Below are 17,244 nucleotides of genomic sequence, written 5' to 3' on the forward strand. Positions count from 1 at the left end.
TTTTGGATTAACAATGAAATCACCTGACAAATGTACATATACCCTGAAAAGCACTTGTTGGTTGACTGCAATGTTACTTTTTGAGGGACTGTTTAAGCACTAACACCACATTTTCTGGCCTATATAAGAATGCAACACTCGTAGTACCCGAAATAGACTTGCGTGCCATAAACTAGGGATGCACCGAATCCACTATTTTGGATTCGGCCGAACCCCCGAATCCTTTACGAAAGATTCGACCCAATACTGAACTGAATCCGAATCCTAATTTGAATATTTGGCCGAATCCTGGATTCGGTGCATCCCTAGTTTTGTTTAATCCACCGCACTCCCACCGTTTAATGCAATCGTGGTGCTGGTCATCCGTCGACCCGGCAAGGCCCCTCACCAACAGCAATCTCTATTAAGGATCTGCACACACGCTATTTATATGCAGTATGTTCAAATTTATTTAAAAAACACCACTGTATCAAATCAAATGATACAGTGGTGTTTTTGAAATAAATTTGAACATACTGCATATAAATAGCGTGTGTGTTGGATCCTTAATCGAGATTCCGTGCATCCCTACCATAAACCTTTAAATATTTGGGGGGCCCAGATACATATTAAGCAACAAGCACACATCTGATGGATGTCATTTTATAACAGTATCACAACTATTCAGTTTAATACAGCACACATATGTCTTTAAGCATTATACTGAAGTTAAAAATGTTCTTGGAATTAAGAAAATACTTTTATTAAAGAGGTACTTAAACACCTACAGCAGGCATGTCCAAAGTCAGGCCCGGGGGCCAATTGCGGCCCATTTTCAAATTTACACTGGCCCTCAGCCTCCATTATTATGAAATTAATAAGAATGCGGCCCGTCAGCACAGTGTGATCAGAAATCGCGTAGCCATAGCAGTAATATTTAGGCACATTAGTGAAATGATCTGCCACTTGGTCTATACTGCTGCCTGTGTGCTGAAGGTGTTAGCAATAGACACATACTGGCATGTAGTGACACTCCGCTTTCACATACTTCTTTAGGTCTGAAGGTGTCAATAGATGTTCTGACGTGCCAGTACAGTGAACTAAAGACGTACAGTATGTGAGAGCGGTGCGTCTCTACGTGCTAGTATGTCTATTGCTAACACCTTCAGCACACAAGCAGCAGTATAGACCAAGTGGCAGATCGTTTCACTAATGTGGCCAAATATTACGGCTACGCGATTCCTTGTTTAAATGAGTTAAATGATGTTAATGGTTCAAAGAATGTCAGGCTGAATGGTCGGCCCCCACACATTTTCACCTCACCAAATCTGGCCCTCGTTGCAAAAAGTTTGGACACCCCTGACCTACAGTATATGTTTCTACAAAATGTTACACTGTAACTTTTATTCTTTCACTACAGAGCATCTATTATTACCTGGTTGAGGTAGAAATAGTCTTCAGGTTGCTTGAGATTGAACTCTTTCCTCTCCTCCTCAGAAGCACCCAGAAGAAGGTAATAAAAAACATGATAATTCCTGGGGAGGAATAAAAAAATCAGTTCAGAGACATGCTGGAACAGAAATAAGGTAAGGGACAAGTAGAAGTGTAGTCAGCGAGTGCAAGGCAGTTGGCATTTTCATTAAATTAAAAAAAGACACTAACCAAGTAACAGCACCAAAACGCTGTTCATACTATATACACGTATGTATTTGTAAAGACATAAATTCTGAAGATAAATTTCAAAGTTCAAATTTGTAGCAGATGGGGACTCAATAATAGGCCATTATGCACACATACAAATTGTGGCAACATTTTTGAGCACACAGAAAAATTATGTATGCACCCATAGTTTAAGAAGTACCATCACTGTATCAGATAACAAATATTATTAATTGATGTGACTGTATGATGGACTATTCACTAATTGCTCACAGCCACCCTGCAGTACACACTTTGCACAAACTCAAACAGCAAACAAAATAAAATGTTTGCTGTCAAAGATTGTTTGTTCTTACTTGATTTATTTACATACAGCCTAATGCACACGAACTTCAAAATATAATGCTATTGGGGGGAAAATAGTTCTATGATCATATAAATTGATATGCAGGATATATTTTGCATGTATATTCAGGGATCATTTCTCAGTTTATTCAACCTAGTGATGCTTCTGCCACAACAGTCTGAATGTCCAATAGCCCTTTAAAGGAGAACTAAACCCCCCAACAATAAAAACCCCTACCCAATACCCTAAATAGTCCCCCCTCCCTGCTCCCCCCATAGGTGATTGCCCCTGAAAGTGTCCCCAATTCATTACTCATGTATAGATGCAGAGTAAGCGCCGTGGAGCTCCTGGGCGCCATCTTTCGGCTCTTCTGTATTATTCAGGTCTTCTTCCCTTTCGGCAGTTTCTGGAACTTTTGGCGCATGCCCAGTTGCTACAAACCAGAAGACTACTCCAACTGAGCATGCGCTAATACAGTGTTCACTTGCTGAAGAATACCGAAGAGAAAGAAGATGGCACCCATGAGCTCTGCTGAGCTTACTTTGCACCTATACGCGAGTAATAAAATAGGGACACTTTCAGGGGTAATCGCCTATGGGGGGGGGAAGCAGGGAGGGTGGACTATGTAAGGGTAGTGGTTTTTATTATTGGGAGGTTTAGTTCTCCTCTAAACCCCTCTATAATGAACTTTTCAATATCTCAAAGTTTTGACGGGCACAATTTGTAACAGAACTTTAACTGCTACTGTTACTTGTGAAATGAAAATCATCTAAGGTAAGCAACTGTGTTTTGATTGCAGCCACAAGGCTCACTTCTGTATTTCCAAAGGATTTCTACCTGGGGTACCATGTTTTCAGAGGTGAGCCCTGGCATTTTAACCTTGTCAAGTCTGAATTTGTCAATTTTGAACATAAAGCTTTATCAAGCATGGGCATTTCCCTGTACTATTCCGAAATAAGCAAATATTCTTCAAATTTGAATGTTTCTATTGCTACTGATTTAGCAGGTGGTCATCTGTGGTCTTCACCTTTCATTATTTTCCTGAGATACAAGCCGAGATTTTTCGAGAAGGTACTTTTCCACAACAGCCCTAGGAAAGAAATAGTAGAAGTGAATTATATGTCATCTCCCTTGAATACTATCACAAAACAGAAAACAAAATTGCCCTCTTGTTAAAGGGATACTGTCATGGGAAAAAAATTTTTTTTTTAAATGAATCAGTTAATAGTGCTGCTCCAGCAGAATTCTGCACTGAATTCCATTTCTCAAAAAAGCAAACAGATTTTTTTATATTCAATTTTGAAATCTGACATGGGGCTAGACATATTGTCAATTTCCCAGCTGCCCCAAGTCATGCGACTTGTGCTATGATAAACTTCAATCACTCTTTACTGCTGTACTGCAAGTTGGAGTGATATCACCCCCTCCCTTTTCCCCCCCAGCAGCCAAACAACAGAACAATGGGAAGGTAACCAGATAACAGCTCCTTAACACAAGATAACAGCTGCCTGGTAGATCTAAGAGCAGCACTCAATAGTAAAAACCCATGTCCCACTGAGACTCCTTCAGTTACATTTAGAAGGAAAAACAGCAGCCTGCCAGAAAGCATTTCTCTCCTAAAGTGCAGGCACAAGTCACATGACCAGGGGCAGCTGGAAAATTGACAAAATGTCTAGCACCATGTCAGATTTCAAAATTGAATATAAAAAAAATCTGTTTGTTCTTTTGAGAAATGGATTTCAGTGCAGAATTCTGACTGATGCGTTTTGAAAAAAACATGTTTTCCGATGACAGGATCCCTTTAATATATATTATCAGCAACTGAAGACTTTTATATACTACATAATACATCTGCGTAAAAGCAAAAGTTAACTCGAACACTGCTCATACTAGAGCTCAGTTACCTATTGTGGAAAGTGTTGCTTTTTCAATGTGTAACAATATATAACTATAATTTTGTCTAATAAATATACTGGTAGATTAGATGAAAAAGACTAATAGTTAGGCACTTACCCCCGTACAATGCCACTCTCCAGATAATTCACTTGAATGAATTTTCCAAAACGGCTGGAGTTGTTGTTATGTGCAGTTTTGGCATTTCCAAAGGCCTGGAATAGAATGGATGCAAACGGAAAATTTTTCTTTTTTTTTTTTTAAACAATATGGCTCAAAACCATTTAAGGGCAGACTTAATACAAAAAATTATGGAATAATTTGCCACACATCGCCAGGCACTGCCGTTTAAAAATGGTGTTACTTTTTAAGCACTTTTTGTTTTAGCAACTTCTGCTGGAACAAAAGTCTGAAGCAGTGTAAAATAACACAGCAAATCTGGCGTTCTCATGGCATAAAATAAAACACACCTTGATAAATTCTCCATTTATTTTACACAACTTTTTTCAGCTAATTTTGTTTTACACAGCATAATAAATAGGCCCCTAAGTTTTTTTATATGATTGCGCAAAGTAACATTAAACAGTAAAGCAGTTTTCTATTGAGGCCTTCCTTTTAGTGCTGTGGTATATATTTATTTAGTAAAATCTCACCAGGATTTCTGGTGTTAGGGCAGTGACACAACAGGAGATTAATCGCTAGCGAGTAATAGATGCTTCTCTGAGCAACTAATCTAACAGGCGGGAGGTGCATAACCTTGAGCAAAAATTTTGGTAGCCCTGTATGGCCTATTCCTTGGCCACTTCCTGTAACTTTCTGCTGGCAGCTAAATGGTGAGAATCACAGATCAGGACAGATAGTGGCAAACAGGTTCAGCCAGAAGGTAACACTGTTTTTTTATTTTCACACATAAGCACAGTAGCCATTTATATGATCCTTGAATTCAGTATTTACTGTACTATCAGCTTTTCTTCTCTGTGTTCTCTGAGCTACAGTTGCACAGTGGAGGCACTTAATATACCCAAATTTCACATGTGAAAAAGCCGAATAATGAAAATGCAGGGCAACTGCCAGCCAGCAAGCTATCTTAGAATGTAATTGACTATATCTTGCTAAAAATTTGCTTCAAAGGTAAACTATTACTAAACTATGAAGAAAAGTGAGCAATGCAAAAAAGAAAATCAGAAAATGTGTGAACAAAGATATATTTGATATTGTCTGTTTTTCTGCTGCTCTTTCTATACACTAAAATTTTTTGAATCTCTGACTTTCACCTGCTGATAATATTATTGCATACAGTAGTAGAACATTGTCTTATGTCAAGTGTGGCATTTTTACAATGCAAGAATATCTGAGAAAGCTTGGCAGGACTGCAGCTACATGGCCATGAGATACCAGAAACACTAACTAGTGCACACTGTAAACACTGTATTCCCTCTAAATATGTATTTGTTGATGGATGTGGCATTTGTCTAATTGTAGACACTAGCCATCAATTGACACTGATCAGAATAAGCAATAGGTGGCATCACATGTACACAGAATTAGATCTAGTGACTGGTAACAAACTCACTCTGGGTGGTGTGGAGCTAATGGGCAATGAAAAGATTTAGACAGACTGGGTGATAATATACTGCAAATTACTGAAAAAGTATTCACTCATTTTTCATAAAGGTACTTCCCCCATAAAGTTACATAAAGGTACTCCACCATAATGTTTTCCACGACTTTAATAGCAGTCTCAAATTAGTGGGGCCAAACCTAACATTTAAAAACATCTTTGAAGTACTGAAATAAATGTTGCTCACATTACAGATATATTTATCTTAAAATGTTAATTTTTATGGAGCCCCCACTTCCTCTCTAGCCAATTTCTAAACCTAGAGTGCTGGCTGCTCAGGGTGCAGATGAACAATCAACATAGTGGGAGATAATGGCTGCTTCACAGAACTGATTCTCTGGCATAAATCCCATTTTACCAGAAGCATATTGTTAGACAAGTGGGGTAGACATTTAAACATTTAGGTATTTCTGCTATTGTACATAACGTTTAAGTCTTTCTCAACCCATTGCTCCCTCTTTGGCTCATGCATGCTTTTGCAAGATTTAAAGGAGGCCCGTAAAAATGGCTTCAGCAGTCTGATGACTTAAATCTCCTGAATTAAAAGCCCAGCAATTGGCCAATTAAAGGACATTTAAAGCCTATATTTTCCTAGCATGTATATACATTGGGCATATCTTTCCCATCAAAGCCACCCCTTTGTACTGCATATACCCCCTCCATTTGCTAGCGCCATCACATTTTCCTAAAACAAACAGCAGCTTTCACCTGGCAGCCATTTTCCCTCTCACACATCATTAGTAACATTGACATCTGCAAACAGGACATGTATACTGTAAAGTTCATGCAATGCAGGTTTACAAAGGCACAAAATACTTTGATAAAAAGTTCTGCTGGGGTTGAGCACTGTAATGGTTAAGCTAAGCTCAGAGGTAGTTAGGAGAAAACAACAGGGACAGCTAGAGTTGCTAAGGGAACCAGTAATGCTATCTCTTCATTGGCTGTTGGACTGGAGAGTAGTAATCTGAGAAGAACTGAGCATGCTCATAAGCCAACAGCCAAAGTAAATTACTGAGAGAGTGGGCAGAGTGAGTTAGAGGAGTAGAAGGAATTCTAAGTGATTAGGGGGATGCTGCAGCCTTACGGTTAACTTTTTAAAAACCAGAGTGGCAGAAATCTAAAGATTTCAAATAAGCTGTTCACTGACTACATTTCTGTGGGGAGGGTTTACATGTCCTTTAAAGTAGGAAACTGCAAAAAACATTTGTGAAACATAAAATTATGAACTTATAAGGACCTTTCAATCAAGTTCTGCTTGGGATTCCAAGGACAAATCCCTGACCATTTTCTTAGGCACAAAACTATGCATATGTCTTCAAACTGATCAAAGTATGTTTTAAAAAATGCAGTTTTAGAATATTTTTATTGTGCTACTATCCTATTATTAAAGCCTGTCACACATGCAGAGATTAAAGAGTTTGACTCAGCAGCTCAGCCTCTGGATTCCTAAAGCTGACCTCCCAAAAACACATTATTCACATGCATAGGTTTTAAACTGCATGGGCCTGGTCAATACAATTTACTTTTGTTCAGGACAAGCAAGCAATCCAATAAAATAGTAATGACTGAAGAAGACACAAATGGTCCTCTATTAAGAGCCTAGGCAGAAGTGCAAGAGTGTTAAGGGATGCAGGCAGGGGTCAATTGTGCATCTGCCCTAACTTGTGCGTCTGAATGATGGGCAATTTAGGGGACGGGACTGGGATACACCCATTGTGAGGTCAGTTTAACATAAGCAGCCAATTAAAATGTTAATTAAAAGGAGGGTTCATCTTATAAGTAACATTCAGTATTCTACTGGGACACTGGCTCTTGGAGTTGCAGTTTAAAAACAGCTGGAGACCTAATGGTAAAAATAAACTGATGTAGTAATTACATGTACTGTTTAGGAGATGGTCCGAAGTTTTTTTTTTCTGTGAAATCATCTGTCTGGTATGTAATAGACTCATCCAAAATAACTTAAGACACCCAAAAGGAGGGGAAGTAACACTGCCCTATACCTCAAAACACTGCAACTACAGTTGCTTCAGATATTACTTAAAGGATATGAATTTAAAACTTATGAAATACTGGGGGAACATTTTTTTCTTAACTTCTACATGCAATGTGAATAATGGTGCTCATCACAAACATGAGCCACTAATTCCCATAAAATCATGACTGTTAGGTTATGTGTATGTATATTTGTATTTCTATAGTGCTACTTATGTACGCAGTGCTGTACAGCAGATGTGTCTCATGCCCAGGGATTATTATCTATAATTTATCTGCTCTCTTAAAGGGGTTGTTCACCTTCCAAACCATTGATTATATTCAGGTGTTAGTATATCACAAATAAAAACAAATGTTTTCTGTTGCTTTCTAAATTTTTATTTTTTACTGTTTTTTTTTTCTATAAATTGAAGTACCTGCATAAAGTGATTCTCTGTTCAAAAAAAAAATCATTTCAAGGCATCTATTATAAAGTGATGGGCCCTGCTACTTGAAGACTCTCCGATTTCCACAGTGGGTGGTGAAATGATATTCTGGAAAACAGGGACCTATCTCTTCAGAGCCAAACCAAACAGTGGTTTATCGGCCATACACGGGCCGATAAAAGCTGCCGACAGACTGTGTCGGCAGCTTATTGGCCCGTGTATGGGGGCCCCCGACGGGCTTCCCCGATCGAGATCTGGCCGAAAGTCGGCCAGATCTCGATCGGATGGGACAGAAAATCCCGTCGGATCGCGGCCGCATCTGTTCGTTGATGCGGTCCCGCGATCCGACTGCCCGTTTGCCGAATGCTAGGATCCGATCGTTGGGCCCTAGGGCCCACGATCGGATCTGCCCGATATTGCCCACCTCAAGGTGGGCATATCGGAGGGAGATCCGCTCGTTTGGCGACATCGCCAAACGAGCGGATCTATCCATGTATGGCCACCTTTATAGGGAATGGATGATTGACTCTGTGGGGTGCTTGGGGACTGGTCCCTGGAGACTATAATGTCATTTCAATCTATGGATTTAGGTATATCAATTATTATATTTATGTTTGAAAGCTTGGAATGTTTATGCACATTTTCTAGTCCAACTGAATGAGCTCATGTCAAAAAAAGGGTGGTATATTTTCCTTTTAAATAGAAAGAGGTTTTACAATAGGAAGGAAATCTGCAGAATAGTGTGATTAGGCAGGTTCTTATCAGTCACAACATACTTTCTTTTAAAGGGAAGTTATGCTCACAAGAAAAACTCTGGCTTTTTTATTGGAAAAATGGCTGCCCAGTCAGCAAGATGACATACTGTTACCCGTTGTCTTGTACCACAAACAAAACATTATCAAAGAGAATAAACAACGTGAAAAAACTGTATGTACTTTTATGTAACATTGCCAAATAAAATTTCCATTTCTCTTTAGATAATCCATTAGCAATGTGGTGAGACCAGGATGACAATAGTTTGTGGCCCTCATGATTCAGAGCATCTGGGAAAGAACAGACATGGCAGGCAAATTATATTTTTGCAGTAATAAATACAGGCACTCCTATTTATTTTCTTATAAATCTTATTTCATCTAAAAAAAAAATAATTTTCAAAGATGCAATTAAACCGTTTCACATACAGACTATCTAAACAGAATGCTCCTAGTCATATTGTGGCCGAATTTAAAAATTTGGCACCCCTAGGCCATTTGTCTGCTCGCACCCCCAACCTGCACTTAGCCGGAGCTGCTTGCACTAACTTCCCAACCACTGCAGCACGCCACCCATCCGCCACCCCCTCAAATATGCTCCAATCTTCTTTACTGCGCTCTTCTTCACCAGGTACTGGGCAGTTGCAGCCCACAAACCTCTGCTGCCCTAGGCCTACCCACAAATCCGGGCCCAATTGTATCCATGCCAATAGTGAACTACGCATGAATAGAAAACTTTGTGTGTGCTCCACAAAACTTTGTATACTAGTGTCATAACTTTAGCTTAGGCTAATGATGCACCAGGCAGGTATGGTGGAGAAAAAAAATATAATAGTCCAAGCAAACTTTACTGAACAAAAACCTGGTCATCCCATCATGTAAATCCCATCGATCTCTAAGCTGATCAAGAAGACAATCTGGCTAATGCAAGCGAGTTTAAGAAACTTAAGGGCACTCGTATTAGAGTGCTTAAAGATAGTTGCCATTTTTGGAATGCTAGGTCCTAACATAATATTGTTTACTGTGAAAAATTGGCAAAAGACCCCTAAAGAATAGAAAAAAATATTCCAGGTCAAACTTACAAAGCAATGTAGCGCTAATGCAAAGAGAAATTACGCTAAATTCCTTGTCAGTTCTAGAAAATACATTTGTTTCTAAAGAAAGTGCATACTAGGGATGCACCGAATCTAGGATTCGGCCGAGATTCTGCCTTTTTCAGCAGGATTCGGCTTCGGCCGAATCGAATCCTAATTTGCATATGTAAATTAGGAGTGGGAAGGGAAATCACGTGACTTTTTGTCACAAAACAAGGAAGTAAAAAACATTTCCCCCACCTTTTCCTTTCCCATCCCCAATTTGCATATGCAAATTAGGATTCAGCTCAGTTTTCTTCCAAATCTTTCATGAAGGATTCTGGGCTGAATTCCAAAAAGTGGATTTGGTGCATCCCTAGTGCATACTAGTGTATATTTTTAATTTTTTGTCAATAAGTGTGTGTATTACAATCTTACAGGGTCAGGAGCAATATATCCCCAATCAGAATAATGGGTGCAAACTAATGAGGAGGGTTGTGGGAAAATTTCTGCCTGACACCCATTCAGAACCCATTGAAAAACTGATACACCAGCCCAAACCCACCCAATTTGAGGGCTTTTGGGCTGGCTGGAACTCATTTAGACCTTGTCACACAGGGCAGTATAAGATAAGACACTAAAAATTTACAGGGACTGTGGCTTACCCCCAAAATAGGCTGTTTATGCCCCTCTGGGGCTGTAATGCAGTATCTTTAAGCTTAATGCCACACAGGGCTGATTCTTGGCCTGTTGAAAACGGCAGGCTGAGAATTAGCCCTTACACCGGCATCAGCCTTCATCCTAGCCTGCATCTGGAAACACAAGTATGCATTTTGGCTCTGAAATGTGTCTGTATTTTGACTGCACCCAGTCCATGGCAGTGGATCCGGGTGCAGGCAAAGAAGAAAGCTATGTCTGCATAGGGGCTGATTCTTGGCTTGCACTTTTCTGCAGACCTAGATTCAGCCTTGTGTTGCATTATCCTAACATAATAGTAATCTTTCACAGGATATCAGACTGTCTATACTGGACACTTATTTCAAGGAAGTAGATTCAAATGGATTTTAACCTGTACAGAGTAACATATGACACTTAAAATATTAACTGACACAATGATCAGGAGCTTTTGATTTGCTTGCACACAGTTATTGAAGTGCTTCTGCATTTATCCAACGTGGAAGGCACACAGGCTATTTTTGCTGAAATTGCCTGGTTGTGGTTTTGCAAGCTGTAATTGGGATAAAAAGAAGGAAAGCTACTGAGAAGCTGTAATCAAAGGGTGTGTCAGATCTAGCATGTTGTGGGTAAAAGAAATGAGAAAGGGGGAGAGAAAACGACAGCAGAGAGAAGGGGGCAGAGAAAACAGGATGATGAGTAAGAAAAAGGGGGGAAACAATTGGCAGACCTGCAATACTTCCTGACATTCTTGCACTATTTATTGGGGTAGAAATGATAAATGGTAAGATATGTATATAAGTTATTCAATTACCATTTATTTTCTGTTAGCTTAAGGATGGTGACACATGCTAAGATTCCGGGGAGACTCCAGCGACAAATCTCCTCCTCTTCGGGCGACTAATCTCCCCAAAAAGTCTTCCTGCCGGCTAGAATGTAAACCCCCGGTGGGGTGGCACTCGGAGTGCTTCATTGGAAACTTTAGACGACTTCAGAAAATGAATCGCCATCCGGAAAGGCTTTTCAGGGAGATTAGTCGTCCGAAGAAGAGGAGACTTGTCGCTGGATGACTAATCTCCCCGGAATCTTGCCGTGTGTCACCACCCTTAAAATACCAAAACACATCAATCATCACACTGTTACACTGTTACCCGAACTAAAACATATATTCACTAACCTGGTCTGTAAAAAAAAATAATACAAAATAGCTTCTCTGTTCATACGAGCAACAATTTATCAAACAGAAGATAAAGTAGGCAGGAACACACAGGGAACAATATTTTACAAGAGGTATTATTGTATACTGATATTACAAATATTAGCGTTTGCATCAGCATGGTGGTAAGGTCCTCTCCTGAAGGGTCACCAAAGCCCCTTTAACTATAGTTGTGTTTCTGAAGCAAACATGCCAGTTTTACCAGTGCAGCACAACAGTAAATTATATTTTCATTACTTTAGGACATTTTCATTTTTTGGTGTTACTGTTTCTTTAAAGGATAAGTAAACCTTTGAAATAAGTGAATGTAAAATTGATGAGGGGGCTATTCAAAGCACTTTTGCAATGTACATTCATTATTTATTTATTTTTAATTCCAAAATATTAAAGGTTACATGTACTGTTAATATGAATGCATTTTGTTCCAACAGCACCACCTGCTGCTCATTTTCCCACCAGTCTGACCACCAAGTAGTCAAGGAAGTTGTCAGGAGAAAGAAAGAGGCTGCTCTGATGTTCTTCTGCTTAGGGAAAAAATTAGAAACCTTTCTCACATCTTTCCTAAGCAGAAGAACATCAGAGCAGCCTCTTTCTTTCTCCTGACAACTTCCTTGACTATTTGGTCGTCAGACTGGTGGGAAAATGACCAGCAGGTGGCGCTGTTGGAACAAAATTCATTCATATTAACAGTACATGTAACCTTTAATATTTTGGAATTAAAAATAAATAAATAATGAATGTACATTGCAAAAGTGCTTAGAATAGACCCCTCATCAATTTTACATGCACTTATTTTAAAGGTTTACTTATCCTTTAAAGGACAAGGCCAAGGACGGGGGACAAGGCGACCAGGTAAACCTCAGAGCAATCGGCTCCATTCCAGGAAGAAACTGCCTGCAGAGCCTGAACTGCCATGGGAAGGTACAGTATTGCCAGTTTACTTCCTCCATCTGACAGCTTGTGTTTTGCTTCCATGTGACAGTTCCAATATGGACTGCACATTTGCTACAACTACTGCAACAGTAGCCATCGCGGAAAGTCTTCATTCCCATGTGGTAAGGGTGAAGGTATATGGGAAACCTATTACTGGGATGGTTGATTCAGGTTCTGGGACCACTAATTCTGAAAGAGTTAATTCCCCCAGAGCTCATTAACTACACTTCTACTTTTAATATTGAGTGTACTCATGGAGATGTTAAGAGAAATACCCTACAGCCCAGGCAATCTTAAGGGTTAATGACCAGCCAGTTTACCTTTGTGTGGCAGTTGCACCCTTGTTGCCTACCCATGTGTTACTGAAAAGGGGATTTGCCCTTTTATTCCTCTCTAATTCTTCCACACGAGGAAAATTTGGGCAATATAATCTATGTCTACTGCAGGGCCGGAACTAAGGGTAGGCAGAGTAGGCACGTGCCTGGGTGCAAAGCTGAGGGGGCGCCAGGCACGTAAGTGCTCTGTCTCCTACCACGTGTCTGGTCCCGTCTCTCCCTGACTGCCGCTGGTGTCTTGCGCATAAATGCTCTTCTGCGCATGCGCGCACACATTTCGCGCTGGAGCGGAATTTCGCACATGTGCGCTGGAGCGAAATTTCGTGTATGCGCGCTGGAGCAAAATTTCGCGCATGCGCAGTCGAGCGCGCACGGAGCCGGCGCCGTGGCCCGCCAGGTTGCCTAGGGCGCCTGGCCGGGTTGGCCCGGCTCTGGTCTACTGTATATTGTGAGTGGATTCCTAAGCTCAGTAAGTGACAGCAGCACAGAGCATGTGCAGTGAATCAGCAGAAAAGAAGATGGGGAGCTACTAGAGCATCTTTAAAGACACAGATCTTCCCTGCTAAAGGGCTGTGGTTCCTTGGGTTGGTACAGAAGCCTAAAACATAATGTATAACTTTTCTGCCCTACTTCTTTAGTTAGGCTTTAGTTCTCCTTTAAGATACTTTTGCTGTCCTGACACTTAAAACTCTGTGGGAACCTGTCATAGCCCAGTTTAAATCTGACATGCCCCAAGCAGACGTCGAAATTCTGTGTTTCTAAAATAAAGTGTAGCAACATTGAGCCTACCACAACAGCAGTCACAAAGCCACAATCTCTCTAATTAGCAGGATGTGGAATGTGTGCAACTCGGTATAGGCATATGATTGGGTCAAAAGTTGTTAGGCTTTCCTTCTCCCGAAACATACATTTTTTTTACAAATTCTAGAAGCTCTAGCAATTAATAAGTGGAATACATACATATTGTGTTACAGGAAATGCTCTATTTTATTAATAAAGGTTACCAAACTATGTGTATGTGGAGTGGACAGGCTAAATAATTTTTTTGCCCAGAGAAGCTTAGATTTGATTTGCATATAGAACTATTTTTTTTTAAGCATTATTTAAATACATACAGGTAAACACAATGAGAATAGACATATAATCTGCATAAAATGGAGTTACAACAAGATATAGCAAACTCAATATTAGTCTAAAAATAGTCTAAAACCACTGTAATGTAAGTTTTCAAACCTAGGTCTAAAAACCACATAAAACACCACCACAAGTATTTACACGGTAGTTTTGCAGTGCCTTAATTATGTCTTGAATAGTAGACAATGTCAAGATTAGGAGTTGTCTTTGGGTTGGCATAGCTTGATTGTCAACTCCTAAACTTAAAGGGATACTGTCATGGGGAAAAAATTTTTTTTCAAAATGAATCAGTTAATAGTGCTGCCCCAGCAGAATTCTGCAGTGAAATCCATTTCTCAAAAGAGCAAACAGATTTTTTCACATGACCAGGGGCAGCTGGGAAATTGACAATATGTCTAGCCCCATGTCAGATTTCAAAATTGAAGATAAAAAAAATCGGTTTGCTCTTTTGAGAAATGGATTTCAGTGCAGATTTCTGAATAATAACTGATGCATTTTGAAAAAAAAACATGTTTTCCGATGACAGGATCCCTTTAAGAAGAGATTGTACACTTGCTGCTTTACTTTATCTCTAGCGTCTACAATTGATGTGGCCAACATTCACCCCATGTGCCTGGAGGATGCAATTTAAAAGAACAGTAACATGAAAAAATGAAATTGTTTTAAAGTAATAAAAATAAATAAGCTGCTGTGAAGCAATGGGGGCAGCCATTCAAAGGAGAAAAGGCTCAGTTTACACAGCAGAAAAAAGATAAGCTCTCTAGAACATAATGGTGTGAATTGTTTTCCACTATTTAGCCTGTGCCATATAGCCTTTTTTCAATTTCTGCCATTGCTACTCGGCAGCTTATTTATATGAACTATAGTAGTGTTTCTGAAGCAAACAGATCAGTTTTACCAGTGCAGGACAACACTACATTATATTTTCATTACTTTAAAACACTTTAATTTTTTGGTGTTACTGTTCCTTTAAGTGACCTAAATAAAACATGGTAGTTTACAGATATACAAGAAAATGTGGTTTGTTCCTTAGTTGAGCCATAGTGTATCTCATAATGGATAGATAAATTCTCTCTCAAAATGTACCCCAGCCTTTTGTGTTATAATACCCTAAAAGAAGCAGTACGAAATTTAAGGACAAACCAACAAGTTAATAAATGGAAATTCACAGCAGGGTGCTTGTGGCTTGTACATAGAGGTTCCATAAAACTATGACAGTATAAGGAGCTACATTTAATGAGCACTACACAGGAGTAGTTGAGGGGCATTTGTAGTTTACCATCAAATAAATTTGTACATGTTCGAATAAATAAGATTAACACTGGCGATTCTGATTTACTGTAATTTAAAAAAAAAATATTCTAAAAGTAATAGTTCATTTTCTGATTACATTTTCAATACATATGGGGTACTGCCTTTTTTCCAATCATGACACAATGGCTACAAAAACCCTTTGTGTATGCTGTATACCAAACCTATAAGAATATAGAAACTTGCTTGGGTCTGTTTGAGCAGATCCGAGGCCAACCTGAACTCACAACCTTGGCTGACCTGCAAGGGGTTTCCAAGGAAACCAACCCTACTGTTTATATACTGCAGAGCCTGTACACAGGAAATGATGTCACTAGTGACCCAGAATTGGATTCCAATAAATAAATAAATAAATAAATAAATAAATAAATAAATAGAGGCTACATTTGGGTTAATTAAAAAATGTACTGAAAGTTACCCTAAAGCCCTTGTAAAATTACTTTTTTCTTTGTATGCAAGTCTGAGATACAGGCTGCAAAAATGGTTTAATTTATATAGTGAAAAAAGTGTTCCCCTCTTGTAAATTATAAGGATATTATAAATTACCTAGGAGTTTCATGACCATATAAAAACACGTGTTTTTATACAGTTCATGGAACGCCGAGGTAACTTCTAATATCCTCATATTTTGCAAAAGGGGGTTCTTTATTTATTATAATACACAAGTTTCAGTAATCCATGTGACAGAAATGACATCACTACTCACCGTTTATAACTGATGACATCACTAGTCACCGTTTATAAGGATATCATTTACAAGATATTCATGGCTTTTGGATATTATATAGTGAATAAAGTACCCCTCTTGTAAAATATAAGGATATTATACGTTACCGAGTAATTTCATGACCATACAAAAACACGAGGCCGAAGGCCAAGTGTTTATACAGGTCATGGAACGCTGAGGTAACTTCTAATATCCTCATATTTTGCAAAAGGGGGTTCTTTATTTATTATAATACACAAGTTTCAGTGAGTCATGTGACAGAAATGACATCACTACTCACTGTTTATAACTGATGACATCACTAGTCACCGTTTATAAGGATATCATTTACTAAAGATATTTATGGCTGATTGGATTAAACGATCTGGCACGAAACGTCGCCTTTAAAATGTGCACATCTATGGTGATGTATACGCTTTTTACACTTTAATACAATCGTTTTTTGCATTAAGATGTGATTGCTGTCCGCTGCTTCTTACTAAATATTGAGGGAATATTGGAAACCTCGTTATTGGACTTGCACCACATATAGAGACATTGGAGCGTGAGTGCTGTTACTTATACACATAAGGATAGAAGTGCTCTTAAAACTAAGACAAAAATCCAGAATACATTGCCTCAGGAGGGGGTTGTCAAAGGGCAAGTCTGATTGTTATAAATAGATGTTAATATTCTTACAATAAACAATGGATAGCTTAATCAGCTTAATTAATACACATTAATGTAGCAGCTAACCAGCTATGCAGGAAAGGAAATGGTCTTAACAAAAAAATAGGCTGAGTTTGTTTGTAAAACAGAAAATAAACAGAGAAAAGAATATAGCAAACCCATGCGGTCTTCTATTCACTTAAACAAGAAATATCTGACAAATCCAGTATTGGTCACAAATGTTTGAGACTTTTTGGGCTTCAAAGCACCATAGCTGGTGCTGTCTGGCAGTGGCCATTCAACAGAATGGAAAATGGAGAAAAGTTTTTAATACTGAGAAATTCAAGGGACATAAAATTGTGGAGAAAACAGCCACTGTACCATCAGCAGAATTAATCATATGGTGTTTATTTACTTAGTAGACCCTAAAGTACAGCAAGAGCTTGTATTCATTTTTTTTTGTCCACACCCATTTCAAAACACACAATGCCACGTTGGTCACTCTGAGCAGCACAAGTGCTTTTT

At 39.0% G+C, this 17,244-nt stretch overlaps 1 protein-coding gene across 11 annotated transcripts in view; it reads right to left on the reverse strand.

The window, feature by feature from the left end:
• myo9b.S (myosin IXB S homeolog) overlaps window positions 1-17,244 on the reverse strand; it is an 86,185-nt gene that overhangs the window by 46,858 nt on the left and 22,083 nt on the right. For all 11 annotated transcript variants that reach the window (XM_018239892.2, XM_018239893.2, XM_018239894.2 and 8 more), the window contains 3 exons: window positions 3,998-4,092; window positions 3,012-3,074; window positions 1,415-1,514 (listed from right to left, as the gene is read on the reverse strand). In XM_018239892.2, the coding sequence (XP_018095381.1) occupies window positions 1,415-1,514; window positions 3,012-3,074; window positions 3,998-4,092 (258 nt within the window). The remainder of the gene's footprint in view (window positions 1-1,414; window positions 1,515-3,011; window positions 3,075-3,997; window positions 4,093-17,244) is intronic.

Source organism: Xenopus laevis, chromosome 1S (genome assembly GCF_017654675.1).
Source record: "Xenopus laevis strain J_2021 chromosome 1S, Xenopus_laevis_v10.1, whole genome shotgun sequence".
NCBI lineage: Eukaryota > Metazoa > Chordata > Amphibia > Anura > Pipidae > Xenopus > Xenopus laevis.